General features: G+C 37.2%; 1 protein-coding gene across 2 annotated transcripts in view; it reads left to right on the top strand.

The window, feature by feature from the left end:
- Window positions 1-22,456, top strand: part of VWDE (von Willebrand factor D and EGF domains) — a 42,732-nt gene extending 20,276 nt beyond the window's left edge. For both annotated transcript variants that reach the window (XM_035318787.1, XM_035318788.1), the window contains 20 exons: window positions 416-1,401; window positions 2,538-2,674; window positions 5,509-5,664; window positions 6,313-6,417; window positions 6,797-6,911; window positions 8,565-8,815; window positions 8,931-9,150; window positions 9,692-9,829; window positions 10,418-10,471; window positions 12,096-12,776; window positions 13,111-13,206; window positions 13,289-13,384; window positions 15,291-15,386; window positions 16,613-16,708; window positions 17,085-17,180; window positions 17,605-17,700; window positions 17,800-17,895; window positions 19,162-19,257; window positions 19,796-19,899; window positions 21,475-22,456. In XM_035318787.1, coding sequence (XP_035174678.1) covers window positions 416-1,401; window positions 2,538-2,674; window positions 5,509-5,664; window positions 6,313-6,417; window positions 6,797-6,911; window positions 8,565-8,815; window positions 8,931-9,150; window positions 9,692-9,829; window positions 10,418-10,471; window positions 12,096-12,776; window positions 13,111-13,206; window positions 13,289-13,384; window positions 15,291-15,386; window positions 16,613-16,708; window positions 17,085-17,180; window positions 17,605-17,700; window positions 17,800-17,895; window positions 19,162-19,257; window positions 19,796-19,899; window positions 21,475-21,528 — 3,769 coding nt within the window. In that variant the 3' untranslated portion in view covers window positions 21,529-22,456. The remainder of the gene's footprint in view (window positions 1-415; window positions 1,402-2,537; window positions 2,675-5,508; window positions 5,665-6,312; window positions 6,418-6,796; window positions 6,912-8,564; window positions 8,816-8,930; window positions 9,151-9,691; window positions 9,830-10,417; window positions 10,472-12,095; window positions 12,777-13,110; window positions 13,207-13,288; window positions 13,385-15,290; window positions 15,387-16,612; window positions 16,709-17,084; window positions 17,181-17,604; window positions 17,701-17,799; window positions 17,896-19,161; window positions 19,258-19,795; window positions 19,900-21,474) is intronic.
- The last annotated feature ends 2,979 nt before the right edge of the window (window positions 22,457-25,435 follow it).

Here is a 25,435-nt window from a genome sequence, read left to right as displayed (position 1 = left end):
CACTTCTGTTTCAATCAAACATCATCAGTTTTGGTTCAGCCTTGCCTTTGTGCTGTTTAAAAACTTGTTGAAATAAAAAAATCCAACTTTTTAAGTTAAAATCAGAGTAAATTCAGACTGAAGTGCCAAATTAGTATTTAAATACTGTGATGTAAGATTAGTTTGAGTAGGTTTTGAACAAAATATCCAAAAAAGATCTATTCCCCTAAACTATTTTTTAAAAGTTATTCATACGGGTTTTGTGATTTAACTGGGGTCCGTAATCATAGTTGTATGTTGCAGATTCTGTAGTCAGTCCTGTAGAAGTATGAAACAACAAAAAGCAAAACAAGCTCTGATTCTTTATGGGGAAAAAAAAGAAAAAAAAAAAAGACAAGGAAGTTGATACAGATTCTTCTTTTTATTTCTTCTGTAGAATTCCACCAGGAGATAGCTTGTTTGACAGGATACCGGCTTCTTTACCATCTTCTAGGAAAACAGCCTTCTGTGACTGCACACTTGAAGTTGCTGGATTATATCGATCCGTGAATAAACTAGAGGCAGTCTCTAAATCAGAACTTCCTCTGTCTTGCAAAGAAAGTGAAAATGGTAGATTTCTTTCTTTGATACCAGGACTGGATGTCACTGCTGAGTATCTCAGTCCTGTTGAGCTTGTCAGAGGCTTAAAGAAACGTTCACCTGCACATGAAATGGATTCCTCTACACTTGTGCAGAGGGAGGATAATCAAACCAAACTTCACAAACCTTCACTAGTAAACACACGTGTCTCTGCAAACTCAGAGGTCAGTTTTGGTGCAGAAAGAGAAGAAACTTCAAGATCAGGTGTGAAAATAATTTCTCCCAGTTACAGTAGTAATCTTCAGGAAAGTCAATCTATTACAAGTAGAGAAAAGCGCCAAAATTATTATGAATATCATCCAGTATTTCTATTCCAAAGTCTTAGCCAAACAGACTTGGAGGGCTATAGGTACTTTTTCCCAGAGGACCACGCCACTGACACAGACCAGAAGTTTCTTCCTTCTTGGCCCACACCTTCTGGCCTCACTGAATCTAGAGCTTTGGGACTGTGCCAGCAAGCAATAGCCAATTCCAGTATAGGAAGATCTTGTGGTGGCCTTCTTGGCAGGCGAATAGAAGATGCGATCAGTATGTGTATTAAAGATTTGCTGCTGAAAGATGACCTCAGATGGGCAGAAGCTTCTTTAGCTCTTTTAGAGAATGAATGTGAAAAGAGAGTTTTAGAAGAAATAAATGACAATCAAGAAGAGCTTCAAGGTTCTGTTGAGAACCTACTTATTGCACTGAAATGTCCCGGTCTCTGTAGTGGTAACGGAGAATGTACAGACTGGGGTTGTGCCTGCTTTCAAGGCTATGGCTCATATGACTGCAGCATACTATCTGGTAAGTGGGGAAAAACAATGAGATTTCCTTAACGTTTTCCATATTTCTGCAACATATGTTTATTTTGCTGCTTTTTTCTCCTGCTTTTTATACACTGACAGGGGTTCCCTATCATGGGACTGTGTTCAGCAGTCTAGTTCCAATTTAATACAGCCGTTATTGTTCTCTATTCAGCCTTCTTGTTTCCCAAGGGCAAAACGTGGGCTTAGTTTCTGGTATGTCAGATTTTAAAAAATGACCACTCAGTTTGCAATCCAGAGTACTGCCTCAAGAGATTACCGTGCTTCTGTATGCTGCCTTCTTCAAGGAAGATCTGCCGTACACTCCTGAGGTCCTGTTTATTAACTGCAAGTGGGATGTTTTAGGTGTCTACATGTCTGTAAGCTAACTGTTAAGTGTGGTGGAAGCAGAGTTGATGGTGAAGAAAAGAGGTATAGCAAATAGAGCTGGGCAGGGTTTTTTCAGTAAAAAGATAGTGACTGAAAATGCAGGTAAGCAGCTATACTATAAAAACATGAGAAGTACTAGAAAATGTGAAACCCTTTCAAAACAAAAACAATATTTTGTTTTACAATAGCATTTAAAAATAAATGGAAGAAAGAAGAGAGTAATAATAAATATTTGCTTCCTCTTTAAATCAAATATGTTAATTTTACTTCAAAAAAACTGAGTATTCTAATTTTTGTAAGTTTAGTTCATGAACTAACCTCTACCTGTGATGTTTCTGTTTGGTCTTTAAATAAAAAATTCCAATTATAAATTATTTTATAATTCTAATCTTTCCAATTCTTATTACAAGAGTCTGAGATTCAATTATATTTTATACTGCAAGCATGATGTAAAGAGCCATAGATGAAAAAGCAACCCACATATTCACAAGTGTTTATTATGGCATGAATGTTTTTTTCTGCTTTATGATACTGAAGTTCCAAGAGAAGAGAAAAAGTCTGGCTTTAAAGCTAAAACTCATTTTAACAACACAAAATGTTTCTGTTTGTACCTTTCATCAGCTGGTTCCAGGTTTTATTGTTCACATAGTTAAGTAGTTAGATAGACAAAGAAACATATTGCTTAAAGTAAATGCATACGAATGAGTTCAATATATTTACCTTCATTTTCTAACCTCTACTTTGAAGACCAGGCTCCAGAAATTTTGGAGCTGGAAAATGCTGGGCTATGCGATATTCGGCAGTATGACTGCACATCAGTGAGAGTTTTTGGACGTGGCTTCAGGGAGTCATCAAGTCTGAAGTGTGAAATTATCAAGTTGCAGGTAGATCTCATTGTATGGTAACAATTATGTTTAAACTTCTCAGCAAATGAGGAAAAACTGTCTGACATCTAGTAATCATTTGTGTGTACGACCTAATGCTTTAGTAGAAACTAAAAGCAGAGGCACTCAATACTTCGCAGCAGACACTCAAGTCTTTGCAAGATTGCCATTTCCTCAATGATAAGAGAAATAGGAAACATAATGGGAATGTTCAGCAGCTAAGAGGGAGATAACAGCATACAGCAGCTATCCATCAGGAAAGGGCAAGGGCAGACCTATTAGTAGCAACCACTACATTGTTGTTCGTTTTCTTTTTTTTTTTTTTTCTTTTTTTTTAAGTGCTTATGGAGAGGAAGTGAAATACCACTTCTTTGAAAAAGGACAGCAAGGTTAAAGACATTACTGGATTTCTGTCTCAAATCTAATGCTTGAAATAGCCCTGTTAAAAACATAATAAATCTGTTACAAAAAGGGAAAGACATTTTTGATGTGTTGTCCATTTCCCTAGGGTTGAATGCCATGGCTATTTATTAATATGTTGGTTCTATACCCCAGGTTTGAACAGGAGATTAAGAATGCTGCACTATAAAGAGGAGTCTGTACAGACAGAATGCTGTTACTCAGACTTAGAATTTGCCCAAGGGAAAATTACAAGCTGTTTACAAGTGTTAGCCTGAAATGAACAATCTGTAATTACAAGTTTTTACATCATGTTAGACATGAGAATAAAAAAGCTTCCAAGTAAAACTGGTTTTCACTGATCTGGGGGAGGGGATGGCAAAAGGAGAAACGCTCAATGGGAAACTTTTGTCCCTGATACCAAAGAAAAAAAAAAGTTTAGGTAGTGGATATTAAGGTTATTTAAGGTTATTTTTGAAAGATTAAGCAATATGGGCTATAGATTTTTTTATTTTTATTTTTTCCTGAGCACAATATGTATCCACTCATCTGCAAGTTGGCTTGAAATGAGACAGCTGAGAGTACGTTTACACTCCATTAGTTTAAAAGACTTTTAGACCCAGCTCACAGTGAAACAATTATTGGGAGTTTGCTTGTCACAGCTTGAAATGTCTGTCTTAACTCATGGCAAGATATTCTGGTATAACACTCTTTGTGGTAGTATACTTGGCTTCTAACTACCCAAACCTCCTAGTTAATCACTTTTATTGATCTTCATACTGTCAAGAGCCAGGTTAGAAAGTGAACACCAGTGATAGTATTTAAAATTAAGGAAGAGGCTGAGAGGTGATTTGTTTTGTTTCTTGAAAATACCATGAAAGATTTTTTAATTTTCAGGCTCTTGTAATAATGGGTTTATGCAAATGCCAGTGGAGTCACAACAGTATGGAACTCCTTGTATTTTGAGATAAACTTAAATGATCAAAATTTCATAGAAGAGGCTTTTCAGCAGAATTTAGAGCTAATGCACACTGAAATTTTCATTTTTAATATTTTCACTTTTGAAATACTAAATCAAATCCATTGTCCGTGGACTGGCCTACCATGTTAGAAGGGTGTTGGTCTTGTGCATAATGCTAAAAGAGGGGATTGAGATAAGTCTGTAATGGAATACCTCAGAGATGAACTAGTACACATCTCTTGGTAGAGGTTTGGGTAAGACATGGCCAAGGAGCCAAGATCCAGAATTTTCTTAGATTTTGTAAAGGATAAGAGTGCATTTAAACCCCCAAAACAAAAATATAGTTTTAGTTTCTTCTTATTTACATTGAAATGCAGAAGCACATTTTTCTATGAACCTTGTTCTAGTAGATATGGAGAATTTTAATTGATTTTTTTGAATGGTCAGTACGTTTCTGAAAAACCTTATCTGAATGTGCTTCCAGCTAATAAAAAAATGTTTCTGGAGAAACAGATTGCATCATGTTTTGAAGGTTAAATGCTCTCGGAATCACCTATTTAGAAATATTTACTTACATTTTTAGTCACCCTTGCCATGAATTTCTTAACTCAGTATAAGATGAAAGAAAACCAAAATTTTGGTTTTAACAGAAAGTTATGTCTTTTCAGATATATATTTTTCTGTTAGTAAAAATGCAAGGCTATGCTTCCCATGTCAGGATAGGGATTAAATAAATGCCTCAATTGCCTCCAAACTGAAAAAAGCAGCCAGCACTGTAAAACCTAGTTAAGCTCAAAATGATTTTGAACTTGCTGTTCTCTTGATTCTTAGTCTGCCTAACTTTATTTTCAGTATGCTTAACCCTGCTTCCTATTGCAATCAATACTTAAGTATTACCATCCCTATTTTATTATCTTGGTCTCTCAAGACTTGGGTGACTTGCCCTCACTGTAGCTTAGAATAGAACTCTACAGGGGTTAATGGTGTAATCTATTGGCTTGTGCAGGGGTTCAGTGGCTAACTGCCAGTATCCCCTGGCACCCAAAATGATAGCTGATCCCTGCCAAAACCTCATCAGTTCATTTAACTAAAGCTTGTCCTCTCCTGGGAGCAGGGATGGAGGGGAATAAAGGCACTGATACATTGGATCAGTGCTACTGGAGCTCCATCAGTGCTACTGCTGCTTAACCCTCCCGTTAATCCTGTTAATAATGCAAGCACTCCGCTTCCTTGGTAAGGCCATGCCAAGTACCATGCACCAGGGAAGATTTCTCAGCCTCTTCTCCCACAGGAACAGGCTAGAAATGTACTTGTGAGGAAAAAAAAAAAAAAGACATTTAACATTTTCCACAGCATTCTAATCCAAAGACAGTACACACATTGAAACACTATGCAATACATTTTTTTTCCTCTAATTAAAAATATTTTCATATTGCATTTCACTGAAAAACAGATTCTCTGTCCTAAAATTTAGTATAGTGATAGCCAATGGATTCCTGGAGAACCTCTAACTATGTCAGCTGCCTTCCAAAATGCCAGGACTGTCGACTGCCAGTTACCGAATGATGGCCAGCAGTCTGATGCCATGGATCTGGTTGATGATAAACCCATTGCCTGGTGGCAAATAAAGGTACATGTAGAAATTTCAAATACTCACTTACAGATAGTCCTGTTAAGGTAAAAATATATTCCATAGATACTCTCCTTTCTTTAATGGTACTGTGGGTAGAAGTCATTTTGCTTAACTTAGGGTCTCAGCTTTGTAACCTAAGCTTAAGCAATGAGTGCCATTTGAGAGCGAAGTCCTTCAAGGGAACTGCCCACTTTAGATAGACAGATAGACAGATAGATCTAGGTAGATACGACCTAGAATCTACAGAGGCACACATCCTTCAAGAGCAGAAGGCAAGAGCCTTCATATCAAATTATGAGAAGGCAAGAGCCTGCATATCAAATTATGTCAGACATGTTTATGGAAAAAATGAGTTGAGCCCAGTCTGCATGCGCAAGTGTCTGTTGGAGGTAGACATCTTGAGTCAATAAGGTCAACAGAGCCTAGAAACTATTAAATCTACCCTAATGTAAACACTTACCTGTGGTCAGTTAAGTATCTGCCTTGACTTACTGACAGGGTTGATTAGATTTTTGCTGACTACTATGAGAGTTTAAACAGTTAAATATTATGTCTGTCAGTGAGTTGAATCCCATGCTAGCAATCTATGCTGCTGAGGTGTTGATACCTATATGGGTTAATCCATTTTCACTCTACATCTTGCAGATTTCTAATGATGGATTCATTTATAGCAACTCTAAAACAATGATCATATATGATGGAGCCTGTCAGACATGTGAATCACAGGAATCTGGGTTATGTACGCTAAAGGTATATATGCCATTATTCTGTGTTTAGTATGAAAAAACACATCTCTTCAGGTAGAAAAAAAAAATCTAAAAAAATCATACCCTGTTTACAGCAGGATTTTTTTCTTTTCACAGAAATAAAGTACAGAAAGAGAAGCTCAGGTAGAGCAATTTTGAGAAAACAAACAAACCAACCAACAAACCAAACAAAAAAACAACCAAAAACTCTTTATAAAATACCAAATAAAATCATTCTGTCAGTTGTTTAGTTCTAAAAGTAGTGGAAATGTAAGATAGATGAGGTTTTAGTTGACACTTAAAAAATACAAATACAAATCCTGTGTTTCTGTGATTTACTGTTTGACAACAATTAATGAATCACATTGTCATTTCTCTAAAAGGAGAAAACATGCAACATAAATGGACTCTGTTATGGTGAAGGTGACACAAATCCAACCAGCCCTTGCTTGCTGTGCAGACCTGACATCTCAAGGTTAACGTGGTCAGTTGTTGAAAGTAAGTTCTAAATAGCTGTTTTTTTTTTTTTTTCATTTATTTTTTGATGTACCAAGAAGTTTTGAAACTACTAAGCTTCAAAATTTATGGAAGTACTGAAATTTTGAGTTTAACTACTTAAGCGTTTTAGATAAAGCACTATTTTAGCTCGTGATTTGATCTTGGTTTTCATTTTGCATTTCTCCTAATTTCTGAAAAGGATGTTTTCTTTTCTAGACTAGTCTTGTTGTCATTTTTTTTTTTCCTTTTTTTCCCTTTTTGCTACTATTCAACTGCTGAAATTTAACAACTCTTTAAGCCTAATTGGCAGGTTACAGTCTCTTTATATTTGGACAGCTATGTCCACAGATGTTTGTCTTCAACATTTAGGAATAAAAGATACTTTCCAACAATCAGATACATGTTCTTAGGTATTTTTTTTTCATTATTTGAATGGATAGCCTATATATGAAGAATTTTGTTATAGGAAAATTCATACTGGGAGAGGTCTCAGGATGCTATCAACTCCATCCTCCTGTTTAAAGGTCAGTTGTGAGCTCTGTTCAACTTACTCAACAATTAATTTAGGGTGTTAATAGCAGCATATAAGCTGCTACTCTTTTCATATTACCTTATGTGAAAACTCATACTGAAAGCCAAGGTAGCTCTATCTCTGTTCCAAAAGGATGTAATGTGAGCTCCTGCAGCAGCTGGTGAGTCAAGGGATTTCCATGTTAGAGCCCTAGATTAGAATTCAGTTTAACCAAAGTCAGAAATGGGACAAGAATGTAAAACAGAGCAATTCCCCCAAACCGAGAAACACAACCTCTTCTCCAGGCTGGATGATATCAGGAACAGGATATAAGAGTCTAACTGCTGAGGCGTTGATTACAAATTCTTTCCTCCAGGATTTTTGCCACAGTTGATGGTCTCCTGCTTGGAGAAATGGTCACTTCACTGTAAACCTTATTTTAACAATCTTAATCCCCTTCCTACATCCTAGCTTCAAAACCTACACTCTCCCCAGGGCTCCTGCTTCTCCTCACTCCCCTGACCTTTCCTAATCTTTCACTGACCTTGTCCTGGTGTTGGTGGTTTTGCCTGTTTATTTTCACCTGGTGTCTAGAGATCTAAAGTGAGTAGGCTGTGTGGTTGAAATGCTTCCAATGAACAGCGAGTGCTTTACTTATTCCATCACCCTATGCTCAGTTTTGTTAAGATAACAAAAGATAACTTTGTACCTTCTTATCTATCATAACTTGTTAAGATAACAAAAGATAACTTCAGCCCATTGCCAAGTAGCGCTTAACAATGTCTGTTCCTTTATAACAGAAACACCAATCAACTCTGAGTTTCATGGCTTTCTATACTTTGATCTGCAAACTGTAACTCTTCGTAGTTAAAACAGTGTTTAATTTCAATAAAATCTCAGTTCTTTTTGTGTGTAGATGCAATGCATTTTACAAGCCCTTGAATAAACTAATTTCTTGTTAATTAATGTTGTCACATTTATAATGAAAATATCTACTGTTTTTTGCTGTGCCATTCAATTAATATTAGAATTTATTGAAATAATCACATATGACTTCCTCAACAGAAGTATATGTTCCTTTTTTATTTTTATACGTATATTGCAACTCTTGCTTAAAAGAGAAAATATCTCCTTTGTTACAGACAACCAACCTCCAGTGCTTGAAACTTTTCAGGATATGCTACAGACTTTTTATGGAGAAGACTTTGTATATCAGTTCTTGGCTTCAGATCCAGAGGGCTCTGCTATTCATTTCACATTGAAGTCTGGTCCTGAAGGTGCCAGTCTTTCCCCATCGGGTCTCCTTTTATGGAAAGCTGTGTCAAAGAATCCCCATAAATTAACATTTTCTTTGACAGATGACTGCAATGCGGAGACTAAGGTAGAAATAGAGGTAATTAATTTTATAGTAAAAAGACACGTGCTAGTAAGATGTTTACAATACCTAATTACAAAGTCGTTGCTAGTTCATAAAAAGAGAAAACTGTCTTATTGGGCATGTCTTGTAGGTCAGGGTAAAATCGTGTGATTGCCTAAATAATGGCTCATGTGTGACAAACATTAATTTCCCACCTGGAAGTGGAAGATACCTCTGTGTGTGTGTGGCTGGATTTGAAGGTGATCTCTGTCAAGTGAATACTGATGACTGTAAACTTAACCAGTGTGGTATTGGCAGATGTGTGGATGGAATAAACAGCTATTACTGTGAATGTCCACCTGAACTTCAAGGTAAACTACTACTTTATTTACACAAATTTATCACCCTTAGTGATAAATAGGAGTTTTTAATTTCATGTCTAATTATTTTTATTTTTTTGACTGAAAAGAGTTTAGTGTTTCTATGAAGAAATGTTAAGATCTTATGATTTATGATATACTTAAAGATTTTTCTAGCATGAATGCAAGGGTAGATTATAGTGAAAGAGCAAGTGATTATGCGAGCAAATTTTCCATGTTTTCCTCTGGTGAACATGGTGAAATAGGAGTGGTGGGTTGGTTACAGTGTGGTTCCTCCCATGCTTGCACATAAAACAGTTCACAGAGCCCATCCTCTTTGTTTTCCTCAATACGCAAGATACTTGGCATATGATAAAAAATCATGCATAGCAAACCTAGTCAGCTGTACACAGTAGATGTACTGAAATACTTTGATGTACTTAACAGATTCACTTCTTTGTGTTCATCATCTGCATACATTGTGCTTTTATCGCTTATAGACATACTGTCAAAGTCTGGTAACAATATTATAAAAATCTGTATTTGAATGCAGGTAAAAATTGTCAGGAAGATGTAGATGAATGCCTTTCTGGTCCTTGCTTTCCTGGAGTATTTTGCTTCAACACTTTTGGTTCTTACTATTGTGGTCCATGCCCGAATAATCTACATGGAGATGGGAAATCCTGTTATGGTAAAATGATCTATTTTTCAGAAGAATGCTATTATTTGACTGTAATCAGATAAAGTATCTTCGGTTGTGCTATATATTTCTAACAGTAACTTAGAACTCCTCAGTAATAAGCAAAAAAATTGGTTTTCTCTGACTGCTGGGATTGAATCTCAGTTGTTCACAACATTGGAAGGCAGGAGGTCACATAGTAGTAAAACCCTTTTTCAGGTGATTAGAAAAAATAGCTACAAAATGTCCAAAATTGTTTATCTAAAACTAGAATAGCATGTGATGTATTTTTTTCCGCATTATTTTCCTAATACAAGTAGTTGTTGACAAATTGCTTTACTATTAGACTTCTTAACATTGAACTGTTTATTCAAAGCAAGACAATTGTGAAATAAGGTGCCTAAACATTTATTTACTGTCTGTTAACGCAAGTCCTGAATAACTTGTATTTTTAAAATACTCCACTGAAAATCTTTAAGAAACAATTTTTACTCTTCACCTGCTTTATAAATTTTGAGTTATTTTATGTACTAAAGCTTTGTAATTTATTTGCTGTTGAAACAAAAGTGACTATTACCGTCCCTTCTCATCTGTTTTTAGAAATCTTTGAAGACATTTCTGTTGAAAGAAAGGATTCCACAGGAGAAGTTGAAGGTAATAAAGGTGATTTTTTTTTTTTTTTTTTAATGAAGACAGTGAAATTTCTGATTCATACTGATAAAAATATAGCTGGCAAATTAAAGGTTTTAGTAAGTTTTATTTTACTCACTTTTATTTTTCAGTTTTAATTTAATTCATTACTTGGATTGCATTCCTATTTCTGATCTTACAAATGACACTGAAATGTCAATATCAACAAATCCCTTAGGTCTGTCAAGTCATTTCATTGACAGGGTGATGTATGACATTCTTTCTGTTGCCTTTTGTTTTTGTGACTAACCACAGACATACAATAGGTAACATGGGGATAGGGACATCTGTTATATGAGATAAGCAAAAGTTTATGGCATTATGTTGAATGCCGTTTTCATACTTTAACTCAAAAGAAAGGTGAAGGATATGGCAAATGGATGTCCTTAATTCCAAAACTCTGTAAATGCTCTTGCTGGCATTTCCAGCTCTGTGCCTGCTGGGGCTTTATTCACAGGGAATTCTCCTTGGGTGTCTTTTCCCTTTACTACTGACTTGTTAGCAGGGCAGGGGGAACATTCTCTCACTCATTTGCCAGTGCTGGATAATTCTTCATCAACTGCAAAGTATTTTGCTTTTCAGCAAATAACAATAAATAAATAAATAAATAAATCAGAGAAATGGCATGTCGCAATGAAATTTGGGGAAGTTTAACTTTTTGTAGACAGTTTTCTAATACTGTTCAAAATGGGGTTAGGGACAAATCTGAAGTTAGGTTGAACAATCTCCTCCAGCTCAATTCCCTCTCAGATCCATAATACTGAAAGCCCATATAATTAATTATAATAATTACAATGTCACATTCCTTTCCACAATCCACCAAAACACTCACTTTTCCTGGGCAGAACATGGGGCACTTATCGTTCATTTTACATTGCTGTCAAAGAGAAGGCTGAGTCCATCTCTGTCACTCATAAAACACATGTAACATCCCGGTAATAAAAACCTTTACATAAGTGAAGATAAAAGTTTGGAGAATGCTCAGAGTTCTCTGAAATAACTAAACTGATAAAGTAATGTATAATACTTTTGCTAAAAGGAGATGGATTGTTCATGTAAATACTGTTGATAACGCATCAGTAAGTATAAATGTGTGCAAGTATATTTTGTGACTAAATATCTGCTTCTAGACTCTAGCTTTATTACCTGCATGTAGATACACAGGTGAACAATAAGCAGTATCTTTTGTTTAAGCTCTCTGTTGCAGTTATCTAGGTGGTAGTAATTTATGGTGCTGGTAATTTGCTCTGACAGTAAAGCTGTTCATTGCCCCAACATGGGAAAATCCCTAGCTGCATGCCTCATACATGTGGTGCTTTCTCCTTATCTTCCATCCATGAAAAGGCCATGGTGAGGGTGGGAAACGAGGTAGCCAGAGTACCTTCATCTGCTCTGATTCTGCCAGCAAGGAGGTATGTTTTACTGGGTACATGTATTCTGATGTAGCACACAGGAGGATAGGCTTCCTGAAGCACACAATGAATGGGTCGTATGTTTTTCTGTTCAGAAGACGTTCCCTGCCCTTGAAAGAAATAAGCCCTATTATATTTTTGTATTTTTCTCCTTCTTTATTTCTAATATTCTGTAGGTTTTCAACAGTCATCCTTTGTCAAGGTTTTCAGCATCTCAAGCTATATTCCCAGTTCTACAGATGTCCCTGAGAGATTTATTTCTATAGAAATGGCCAGTAGCAGCACTCCACCTGCCTCCACAGTAAAAACAGTCACCTCTTGGAAGTCATTTAATTCTCAGAGAAGTGCTTCTGTACAACCAGCTGTTACTGGAAACGTTGCTCACGCTCTCAGCACCACCGACAGTCACCTTACCAACACAGAAGGGAGTTCCTCAGTAAACACTGCGGTGACCACTTCATCAAGGAGCCATGCTGTATCACCTGAGAAGAAAACAAGGGCACAAGTTGAGCCCTACAGTTATTCTGAGACTCACAAGAAGGCTTCTTTTAGCAGCACAACAGATACAAGCAAAGAGCTTTCTTTGCCAAACAAAGTATTCAGAGGCAGAAATGCTCACAGGGTTCAGTACCTGTTAGCCAAGCATAAAGCAAGTCCTTTACCTGTTGTTCTTGTTAAAGTGACTGTCCCACCAAAAATGCTTCCTGAAGATTCTGATGAAATCATGGTTCCTAAAGCAGTAACCTGTGCTAATTTACCCTGTTTTCCTGGAGTACCTTGTGAGCCAGGTCACGATGGAAGTGTCAAGTGTGGTCGTTGTCCTTATGGTTATTATGGAGATGGCTTCACTTGCAGAGGTATTGCAAATAATTGTACCCAATGCTTTTTCTAAAGAATGTTATGATCTCTTTTAACCTGAAAGTTCATTGTTGTGTGATCACTGAAATGCATATAGCATTGAATTTTTTAATTTCTGCTTATTGATATTGGCATAGATAACAGGCTATTAGTTGTATGGATTTAGTTGTACGGATGTAATAATTTTCTAATGTACCTGAAGTTCCTCACGTACAGGAAAGGACATAACTGATTCTATGTGATATGTTTACCTCGTTAGGCAAGACACAGTTATGCTAAAATGCCACTGTCTGTTTCTTTATTCCTTCCATTGTTCTCTTAATTGCCTTTCAGCACTATGTAGACAAACATGTGGCAAAAATATGGAGTGTGTGGCGCCCAATATTTGCAAATGCAAGCCTGGTTATGCTGGTTATAACTGTCAGACTGGTGAGTATGGTATTTTGATTTAGCCCTTGGTAACTCGTATCAATGAATTAACGATTTCAAGATTGTTGTTGATTTCACACAGCTCTATGCAGGCCTGATTGCAAAAACCATGGGAAGTGCATTAAGCCCAATGTCTGTGAATGTCTATCAGGATTCAGTGGCTCCACTTGTGAGGAAGGTAAACAAAATATTTAAACTCCTGAATCAATAAATACCCAAAAGGTACTGTAAATGACTTTCATAACTGTGCATTCTAACAGGAAAGATGTGTGTTAATTTTACTTTTACTTTAACAGAGATTCCTGTGTTTAGTAAGTTATGACAGCAAAATGCTGTATTTTGATTTAACCTCTAGCTCCTTCAGTACGGTGCTAATCTAAAAATCATGAAAAAACTGTTTGGTTGTTTTTTTATTTATCACTCACTTCTGAGCAAGCAGATTTACTATGCTTTATCCACTGGACATTCGTTCAGAATTGCCTTTCTCCACTTCACCCTTTCTGCACGTTTTAGGAAAATGAAGGTCAGTGAATCTCGCCTCACTTTCATGTGCATTCCCAGCAGACAATGACCTATGGTGAAAATCCAGTCCCTCTAAGCTAGACACCTTCACTTAGGCATTGCTATCCCTGAATTGGCACATAAAAATCTCTGTCTCTGAGGATGCGGGTAAGAATACAAGAGGATATCTCAACCCTCTGAATTCTTTATAATTCAGTGAAGAACAATTATGAAATACCTCCATGTAAATACTGTCTTCTCTCTATTGACTGTATAGAGAATACTAGTTGTCTTCAGGTGGTGACCCACTTTGCTTACTTGTGATTTATTTCTCTGTAAGTACAAGTGTTCCAAATCCTCTTAGGGAGAGTTCCTAATGGCACGTAATGGTGACACCCTGTGGTGGTTTCACACCACTGGGCAGCTTAAACTCCACAACAACTGCTCTCTCACTCCTCTAAAGAAGAGAGGGAGAAATTAGATGGAAGAGGGCTCAAGGGCTGAGATAAGGGCAGGGAGATAACTCATCAGTTGCCATCACAGACAAAACAAATCCAGCATATGGAGATTTATGTAATTTATTGCCTATTGCTAATAACAGACAAGAGCAGTGAGAACTAAAGGCAATCTAAAAACACCTTTTACCCCTCTCTTCTACCTTCCTCCCCCTTCCTCTTCCCCTATGCAGTGCAGGGGAACAGGGAATGGGGGCTGTGGTCATTCGTGTCTGCTGCTCCTTCTCAGTCACTCTCTGCCCCTGCTCCATGGGGGGACCCTCCCACGGGATGCCAGCCTTCCCAAACTGAGCCTGCGGGGGCTGCCCATAGGCAGCAACTCTTCAAGAACTGCTCCCACATGGCTCTGTACCATCCCTGGGGGTCCATCCCCCAGGAGCAAACTGCTCCAGCATGGGTCCTCCACGGGCAGCAGCTCCCCCCAGACCCCCTGCTCCTGCATGGGCTCCTCTCCACGGGCTGCAGTGCAGCAGTGTTGTTGTTGTTACTCATTTTTTGTTTTGTTGTTGTTGTTTTTCCCTTCCTTGACTGCTTTTGCTGCAGGGCTTGGTCCATTTGTGTGCTGACCCAAAATGACTGTCCATTTTAACTGTAATTCTGGGTACATCTACCTTCAGAGCTTTCCCAGTCTCTTTGGTGGATTTATGGTACACATTTCCTTAAACCTCTACCATAATAAATGTTTAATCTTATTTTTTTTTCTGCAGTATTTGTGGTAATGTGCAGTTACATGAAGATGGTAACCAGGGAAGCTTTCACAGCAACTAGAAAAGTTCACCAGTGACTGCAGATGCCCCTAAGTTAAACACTCCCCTAAAGTGGGAAGACTAAGGTCCTGTCTGGAAATTATCTCATGTTTCCTTTCTTTAGGATGACCACCGATGCTGGGACTCTGTGTGCTCTGTTGGAATTAAATTCTTGTTGTTCTTGTCAAAAACATTACGTATGTTCCTTTATTTCCTTCTTTCCTCACTTTAAATTATTAACATTTCCCTTTTGCTGAAGCATAACCAATCCATGCATCTTCTTAAAGGCAGTTTCTTGAAGAGCATAATTCTGTATTTGCAGCACAGTGTAAACCACCCTGTAAAAATGGAGGCACGTGCTTGGCCAGAAACCTCTGTACCTGCCCATATGGTTTTGTGGGACCAAGATGTGATACATGTAAGTGAAAAAGCGTAAGTGAAAAATACAGAACATTTCCCCTGTTTATTGGGAACAACAAAGCAAATTATGGTTAATGTTTTTGATGTGCTTAGTCTAATGCTAGCAAATTATATAAAGCTGTGCCTCTTTAAAGGCTCCTGTACTTGGGCTTTACGAACAATAATTAGATATTATTTGTCCATAACTTTTAAAAACATAATGCATTATAAAAAGTGAAAACACTTTTTAATTTAGGCAACAGGAACACGGAGCTTGTGGAGCACGAGACACCTACCTTCACAACAAACAGATGATTAATGTTAAATTGATTAATTGCTGAGATATGTCCCGAAGCTAGTATCAGTGAATGGCAGATCAGAAAAACCGTGATACCAGAAAACTGAATTAAGAAGCACATTGTGGGATCTTTTCTGAGCTGGCATGAAAATTGGAGAACTTGCTGTGATTGTAGCTGAAAAATTGAAATTAGTCTCACATCAATCATCTTTTATATACTAAATTCTACATGCTACAATTTGGCAATCTCAGATTGAGCGTATACTTCATACTGGTAATTTATATCATTCAGAGACTCCAAATTTAGTCATGCTGTTAGTATATAATTCGCCTGAATAAGCTACTGTACTATTGACCTTTATTTGAAAAAGAGTTTTGTTCATCTTTTCTTCAAATCCCAGGACTCTGCACTCTCACTTTTCCCTGTTTTGGTTTCAATTGTGACACAAAAATAATCTCTTCTCTGTTAGGTAAGACTAAAGGATATTGTTCTGAAAAAAATGATCCATGTTTTTTCACAGCCATGATATTTTAATGTCTTTGTCTGTTAGTCTTGTGTTGCTCTATCCATGCAGCCACACTTGCTGAAGTAATGGACACTTGAGTGACCTTCCTTGGAGCTCATCAAATCCATAGTGTAATCTGAACATATCTTAGTCTTGGATTTCCTTTTCCTAGATTTTTTTTTAATGTTTTTAACACTAAATAAAACCAGATGGATAGTGGATAATTACATGGAAGGATGCGGCCTTTATCTCTAGTGCTAGCTTTGAGTCTGGGTCAGTCTGTTCAGCAATTCTTCTGGAATAGTATTCTTCTGGAATTGTATGTAATTTCCAGTGATAGTATCTGGGAAAGAACTCAAAAATGCATTAAGCATAAAGCTGTAGCATATTTACTTTTTTCTATTTTTTTAACATTGTTTTCCTTGTCTGCTTGGATGGCAGTGGTTTGCAACAGGCACTGTGAAAATGGTGGTGAATGTCTCTCTCCAGACACCTGCCAGTGTAAACCTGGATGGTATGGACCTACATGCAGTACAGGTAACATGGGATAGTCCCCACTGTGGACTCCTGCACGTTCCACGGTCCTGGGAGAGTGTGTGCAGGGCCTCCCATAGTTTGAAATTTGGAACCATGTGGCTCTGACAGCAGCGCTGGGTGGCTACTGACTGCTGGGGAGCTCCTGCACCCCCTCTCATCTCCACGTGCTAGTTCTGCTGCCAGTAGCAGCTCTAGAAGATGTAGCAGCTCTAGGAAATCTGGTACTGATCCGAAAGGTTGCATAGAGATTTTAAGTGAATGGTATAACATGCACTTATCTGAGGTATTTAACCCCAATCCTTGCAACAGAAACAGGTATCTTACAGACTTCATTTTGTTGTCACACTTCTCACTCTTCCTCACTCTGTTTGTGCAGCAATGTGTGATCCTGTGTGTCTTAACGGTGGCTCCTGTACTAAGCCAGATGTTTGCCTCTGCCCACGTGGATTCTTTGGTGCCCAGTGTCAGAATGGTAATCTTTTTTTCCTATTAGCTGCCATTAAATATATGAGAAAACATCGTTAGCTTAAGACACAGAATTCATAATCAATTCACGTACCTGAGAAGTGGTACAAAACAGATTATTTATTTATTTATTTATAATTTGCTTTCTCTGTCTTGCACTCAGCTCTTGAGCAGTGCTCAACCAGTTGACCTATGGCATTGTACGTTATATAGTCTGGTTACTTGTGTATGCATTCACAATCCTGACACCTCCTTATTTTATTCTGTGTTTGCTATTGATGGCCAGCAGTAGGATTTTTACTAGACAGGCCTGATAGTTCTGAACATCTATATAAAAATAAGAATTTTAGTGTTGCACTCTTGTTTCCTACAAGTATATTACAAAGGCAAACAAAATGCAAACCACGGGCTTTCTCTTCTGTATCTTTTAGCTGTCTGCAGCCCGCCTTGTAAGAATGGTGGTCATTGCATGAGAAACAATATCTGTACTTGTCCTGATGGCTACACAGGCAGAAGATGTGAAAAAAGTAAGCCAGTGTTGAAATCCTTCCAGGGTCTGAAAATAACCGATCAATTACTTTGTAAACCATTAAATGTATTAAACAGCAAATGTTTTTGACTTTAAGGTATCTGTGAGCCAAGGTGCATGAACGGAGGAAGATGTGTAGGGCCAAACATTTGCTCTTGTCCTTCAGGGTGGGGAGGAAAAAGATGTAACACACGTAAGTATTGTAGTTAAGAGGAGAACCCCACTGTAAATGTAATATATGATTAAAGGACCTCTCTGTCCACATAGATAATATGAAGTTAGTGCCAAAGAACTTTTAAATATACACACATTGGAAAATAATGGTCTATAACTTCGCAGCAAAATTTTGGATAGGGAGCTAATACTACCATGCAGCTTAGGTTAAATCATGAGACCAAAATATCTTTTTAACTCTTGCATACTTTGCTTCTTTCTCGATTCTTGTCTAAATAAGAAGTATCTGTATTTCTGAATACATACAACTGCAGAGAGCTAAGTCAATGAAATGAAAGAATTTCAATTTGTACTGTAGGTCATAGAACCAAATATCATAGAAAGAGAAGTACAGTGAAACTGAAAAACTGGGAACATGGTGGGAAATAAGTGGAACAGAAGAGGCGATGGCCATAAACTCTATAGGAAAGGTAGAAATAGGACTGTGACGGTAGCACAGCTGTGGTTCACAGTGTATCTTAATGAAGTTATTGATGGCACATAAATAAAATGTGGCAGCTTGAATAAAAGGAGAGTCTGCATGAAAATCAGCATGAGGATGGATGATAGAAATCCAATAGATAAAATGTTAATGTCAGTCATAGTACCCCACCTGAGGCTCAGATATTGATGTGGCTGGTGAGTTTTCTAATGGCATGGAAGAAAAAACATTTCCCATGTTTTTTCTTAATTCTTGGAAAGTTTTATTGAAAAAAAAAATCACCCATATTGACAGGGTTTAGATATTCTTGGACGTTGTAGAAAAGAGATTTCATCATCAAATAGTCAGTTAACCAGTGAGAAATAATAGTGCTTTAGATTGTGGCTTAATAAGCAGGAAAGAACATGCAGAAAACATGGGTCACGGAAAATAATTTTGGATCAAATATGAAGGGGTTAATTCACTGTGAATTAAATTGCATGATAGACAAAAGATCTTCCGCTAAGGTTTGGATTTTAGAAAGGTATATTTGGAGAAAAGCAAAACTATTTAGTGGCATTCACTGAATTCAGTATATCCAGCTTCTCTAGCTGTACTTGATGCATCAGAACATCTCAGTGCCTTCATGGGCCTTATTGTTTCTGGTTCCCTCTTAAGTAATGTATTGATGTTAGGTTTTCAGTGAAGGGGAGGTGACTTTTGTGCATGAAAAGCATTCAACATCTAGTGGGCATCCTGAAATGTGTATAATAAGTAAAGTAACAACTTGGGATATAACCAAACTTTGTGATGATGTTTGTGCAGCCATCTGTCTTCAGGAATGTAAGAACGGAGGAGAATGTATTGGACCAAGCATGTGCCATTGTCCTCCGCAGTGGGAAGGAATCCAGTGTCAAACACGTAAGTTTACAGTATGGGCCACATCGTTCTTTTTGCTTCAGCACATTTTAGAATGTTTCAGAAATGTCCAGTGTCTAGAAGTCCTATTCCTTGGTTGTATTTTAACACAGATCTGTGTCAAGGGCAGGACAGAGAGTAAATATTCCTGTGCCCATTTTGAAGCCCTCAAGAATACAAACATACCGTGTGACCATGGCTGTATGCAGTGGATTGCTAACACCACAGGCTGCTGAAAAGCCCTAAGCGATCATTCCAATAGCCTGAAACAGTAGGATGCTTTAAAATACACCTTACTTATTGCTCCACACATTTATGCTTTCAGGATGTTCCCATATTAAATCTGTATCTTTGTATAAATGGACAGGCATAAAAGTATTGTTGGTTTCCTTTGAGTGTGAAGTTTCCTTGCACTAAGGATTTTTTCTGCTGTGAAAATACTTACCAAGTTCTCAGCTCCTTTATGCTAGCAAAATATAGATTGTAGCCACTTTCTTCACTAAGTTTTAATTACTAAAGCCAAGTCTCTCTCTTGGTATAGCTGTGTGCAATGAGAAATGTCTGTTTGGAGGCAAGTGTGTGTCACCTAACGTATGCTCTTGTCGTCCTGGTTACACTGGAGTCCTCTGTGGGAAGAGAGTTCAGGTAAGTTGATGTCAAGATGCCATCACAGATGTGGCAATTTGGAAGTTGTTATTTAGCCCTCATCCAATGAAGCAGCACCAAATATACCAAGCACATATGTCTAATTTTTTCATTTCAACCTCCAGTGAGGGAAAGTTCCTAAAATTTTTCAGTTATTCCAGCATTTTATGAACGCTAATACTTACAGAATTCTCCCCAACACTTAAAGTAAATTTCCTTTGTTTCTAATTAAGGTGATTATCTCTTTTTCTGCTGCAGGCCATGACTTGATATTTACTCTTTTCATAACAACTTTCATTCTTTTCTGGAGTCTAGCCCTATTTTCAGGAAAAGTATCCCACTGCTGAATTGCTTGGCTTGTATGATGTCAAGCCCTGATCTTTTTTTTTTTTTTTTTTAAGCTAACTATTCTGCCATTCTTTTCATCCCTGTTTCATGCAAACATTTATTATCCCCGGGTGTGAGGTTGGGCATAGCTTTACTTTCTTGCATGATAGTGACTGATGACCATTTCTCTGCTTTGTCTTGTCATTTTCTGTTATATTCCTTTTGCTTAGGCACTATCTTTCACTTAAGTTATTTATTCAAACATTTCATTACAACTTTGTGACATCTGAAATAGAAAGCATTCTACATTTCTCTGCATCATCTATGACTTTCCTCTTCTTTTAATTTCAGCATATTTAGACATTTTTTCTGGTGCCAGTAGAATTCACTTGGAGGAGCTGGAACATACCTGGTTTTCATACTGCATGCTGGTGCTATTCCTTTACATTCATCTTTAATTACATGCCACTGTTCACACATGCATTATTTTTTTAAAAAAGAAGAAAACATTCAGTTATTTCGTCTCCTGCTGCAGCCAAGAATATAGCCTATCCTTCCCCTCCTTCCTTTCTTTGCCATGTAGTATCTTTTATGGTGAAGTCTATACTGTGATTACTAGACATGCAGTTTTTTTTTTTTTTTTTTTGAGAAATAAGTATAAAAACAAAACAACCAAAAACCAGGGAAAACAGCAATAGGTACTTTCATCTAAGCCTTGATTTCTCCCAGTTGAAACTACTGGGAGTTCAGATTCTCTAGTGCTTTATCAAGTACAACATATAATGCCATTAACATTTTTGTTTAGATATGAGATGGTTTGTCTGAGATGGGGTAAATATTTTTAAGAAACTGAAACAATAAATAACTGCTCATATACACTTTGAAAATACAAAACTACACATGCTGATCACCACAAAGATGATAGGTCTGTAATGTTTGTGGTATGGATTTCCAAACTGTGACTTGAAATAATTTAAATTCCCATATAAAAAGATCCTTCAGTGCGTTAGTGTATCTTGAATCTAGAAAATAAATTGTTGGTCAGTTGGACAGTGCTATACCTTGATGAAAACAGTGCATTTTCTTTCTCAAATTTTTCTTTCTCAAACAAATGAACAATCTGTATGCACAAACTGATCTTGATGTTGTTTCTTTCCATATCAGGAAAGCAGAGATTCATTAAAATTGTTTCTTCAATAAGCAGGTCCAGTTAAAATCTCTTCACATTTATTTATTTTTCCCTCCAAGGTACAAAGACATCATGGAAGAAGAAAAGAAGTATACCACTTAAATGCTGCATAGATGCATGAGACTTGAAAATACCAAGAAGTTTTGAAGGCATTCATAGAGTTTATTTAAATGAAAGGAATATCCAGAACACTATTTTAAAAAAAATCATGTTACAGTCATGAATTTTTGAAGAGCTTTAGTACAACAATCTTGTAGTAATTGTAACACGTGTTTCTATATTTTTTTGCTACCTCAGAGCCTCTGATTCTTCACTGGACTCACAGATTTCATGAACCATGCACACCCAAAACTCTTCAGTCTGTTGATGTAGTCAGCTGGACTATCTTCCCATTTTGGGAGTGAGACTGTAATATCTGCTGAGCATCTCCAGGAAAGTAGGCAACACATAATCACTTGTGAATACTACATTCTGGTTTTAAATGTTGTTTACATGGATATTATTTGGCTGCATAGAGAAGAAAAAGCAGAGGTATTTTTTCTTCATCTTGTATTTGCATTGCTCTGACTTCCTGGTAGTGAGGAAAAAGGGGGAACCCAAAACAAAACTTCAGTAGTAGCAGTGCAGGCAGAGCCTTACGTCTCACGAACAGTCAACCAGCAGCAGAATAATTCTGGTTTCAAGGTAATAAGCCTTCTTCATTACTTACACACACACTCACGTGAGTAGAGGATGAATGCTGTGTCCGTAAGACTTTTGCTCCTTTTTTCAAATAGCATTTGGAAAGATGAGGAAATAAAGTCTTTTAGAGAAAAATGACAATGTTTTACTCAGAGATGTCCCATGCTGAGCCTTAAAATAGGAACTGACAAGAGTAGGCATTTGCTGTAGGTCGTGCCATCTGCATATATCAAATCAGAAACTGTTTGCAAGCACACCATATGGATATTTTTTTTCACATTACCTATTGTTCCAACCAATTGTTATCACCAACCCTAAGCCAGATAACTTTTGAGCAAATAAAATTCTAGTTTTTCTGAAGTTTCCTTCTTTCTTGTACCTTCCCCTAGAGCTGCAAAAGCCATTTCAATTCCCGCAGCAACTGAGTTCTGGTAATGGACACAAAATTCCCTTTAGCTAAGCCATCTGAATTTACCACTTTGACTTGGTTTGGGCTGTGGGTTGTTTTTCTTACTGAAAAATAAGCTTCAGTATTTTCTGATCTCATGAGCAACATCCCATTTACGTGCATTAATTCTGAATGGGAAGAAAATCAAGCTCATTTTGCCATTTAGTGCCACTATGGGATGCCAAATGCCAGCTCATAGCTAGCTGTTAGAGCAGTTCTGAGCCTAGATTTTTCCTCACCTTTTGATAGTCCTCTTAATCCATTCAGCAAAATAAGTTGGCATTTGTGAATCTCAGCATCATTCCAGAATGATGCCTTTTGGATTTCTAAGTGCTTGATGTTTATTTCAAAAATATTTTTCATCTCCCACTTGCGTTCTAAGTTTCAGTGGTTCAATAGTGTTTTTTTTTGTTTGTTTGTTTTGTTTTGTTTTTTTAATCCAGCATCCAAGTGGCTGGTAGCCAGATATGCTGGGAACTGTTCTATTATTTAAAACCTACTTCACTTGAACTGTTTCCTTTTTCACAGCTCACAATGATCTCTGTGAACAAAACCTGACTAGCTTTTGGAAATGATGCCTCAGGATGAAGCCCTGAATACACAATATTTGTAAAACGTAGGCACAAAGCTATTGCATAGGCCCATCTTGTAACAACCCCTACTCCATGTGTCATTACCTACAGCGTTAAGGTAACACCTGTCAGGAACAGTATTTGGTTAATGATTTTGTACAACCTTCCATTCACAAAACTGACCCAATACAGATGCCTTTCTAGGATTTCAGGCTGAATATATATATATATATTTTAAATCACAACATTTAGTATTTCCCATTAATTTTCAGTGTTTCTAAAGGCAGATATTATTTATTCTACACCTTCAAAACGCATGCTAAGCAAACAAAAGCACATCTAGACTTTTGCTATACCAGCTTAACTTTGCATGGAGCACGTGATTTTTAACTATGTTCTAATAAGCACATGAAGCAGAAAAATTACTAGTACATGCATAATGACAGATAATTACTAGGCAGTTTTGAAGTACATGAAACTTTTGTTACTAGATTGTTCATCATACACATGGAATAGAATTTGTTTATTGTAATTTGAAAAGCAGAATGCAGTAACACTTCTCACTTTAACACAAGCTTTGTCAGCAGAAGCATGTAAACAGCTTATGTACACAGGTTAACAGAATTGTTCTAAAAGCACCTAGCCTGATCAGAAATTAGGCCAAACAGAATTTAAGGACTTGGAATGGGGGTTGGAGGACTTTACTGCAGGAGTTGCCACAGTAGCGGTCAGATGGAATAAAGGGTAACTTGTGCCAAATGGAAGCTTTTATGCTGATTCTTAGCACATGAGCCAGGTTGCAGTAAGAGGAAGGGGTTTTTGAAGAAGTAAATCATTGTTATAGTCTGCATATGTCAGAGTTTTTCCGTCAGATTTGGAGTCAGAAGTCAGTAGGTAGAGAAAAAGTGGAGCAAGCAAGAGGTAAAATAAATCAATATGGCATATAAGAATACTGGACTCTTCACTGTACTTTGTTGCACTATTTCCTTAAATACTGAAGATACCAATGCACATCATCTGTCATCCGATGTACAGCATCTGGCTGGACTGAAATTGCTCTGCAAGCCAGTAGAAAGTCTCCTAAGCACAGATTGAATTTTATCCATGATCCTGAAAAGATCTTTAAAATGCTGTATGATGAGTATTTTCTGGAGGAAGGAGTCACTCATATCACAGGATATATCACAGATCTTAGCAAGGACTTACCTTATATCCATATTGGCTAAGATTAAAAAAAAAAAAAAAAAAAAAGAAAGTGGTCCACGTGATTACTCTTTTTACAGAAGTTAATTATATATTGTCATTGCTGAGAAGAGAAAGTAATTTAACATTTTCACCATTTCTTAGTTTAGAAAAAATATTTGCTAGAAGTGTTTGTCAATAAAGGATGTTTCACAAATAAACCTAGCAACTCCATTCTTGGTCCAAACACTGACAGCAGAAGAGAAGATATAAACAGTAAACTGCAAATGTAAGTACATTAAAAATAAACACTTCTCATCCTTCCATGCACACTCTAAAATGACAGAATATCAACAATGCAACCAGTGGACCTCCCCTACAAATTTTCCAGTCATTTTAACGAAAATCAGAGCATCTGTATAAGGTGTTGTAGTGGTTGTAGTTAACTCTAATAAATAACTTGTTCTGTCTCATTTTTCTTGACCTCTGAGCTGTGTGCAGAACTCTTTCACAGGAAGCTACGCCTAGCTCCAATAATCGCATGCTGTAACTGGTAAGCACGTTCAGCCTTCCAGTGGGGGGGGGGAGATGGAGAAACAAAAGAAAATGAACACTGACAGCTCTTCAAGCAGATATATGTGGGACTTTGGAAACAATCATTTGGGGACACAGATGTCATTTATAATACATTATGATTCTGTTCTATTTTGAGATAACTACTAGCAAATTCACTTTTAAATCGATTAAAATGTTGTGGAGATCTAAATGATTTTTCTTAGAAGGAAGAGAAAAAGCAAATCCTTTAGCCAGCAGATGGTGCTACATTCAAGCTATTTCTAAAATATGCCATCGCATTTGGGGTGTTCCATCAAATTACTGCTTACTTCACTTCAGTCATTCCTAAAAAGGGAACAATTTAAATCAGGCCAGCCCAGAACATGAATTACAGGTCTGCTTCACTGACCGTTCCTTGCCTTACATTCCTAATGATATTAGTATCTCTTTTCCGTTCTAACCACCATTATTGTCACTTTTGGCTTTATTATTAGAAGTTGGGCTTTTCAGGAACAACGCGGAGATACGCCTCCTTGATTTACATACTGCTCATTTGCCGTGAAACCTTGGATCTGAGGCATT

This window comes from Oxyura jamaicensis, chromosome 2, assembly GCF_011077185.1.
Source record: "Oxyura jamaicensis isolate SHBP4307 breed ruddy duck chromosome 2, BPBGC_Ojam_1.0, whole genome shotgun sequence".
NCBI lineage: Eukaryota > Metazoa > Chordata > Aves > Anseriformes > Anatidae > Oxyura > Oxyura jamaicensis.
Note: the sequence above shows the minus strand (reverse complement) of the source record. Positions and strands in the feature narration are given on the sequence as shown.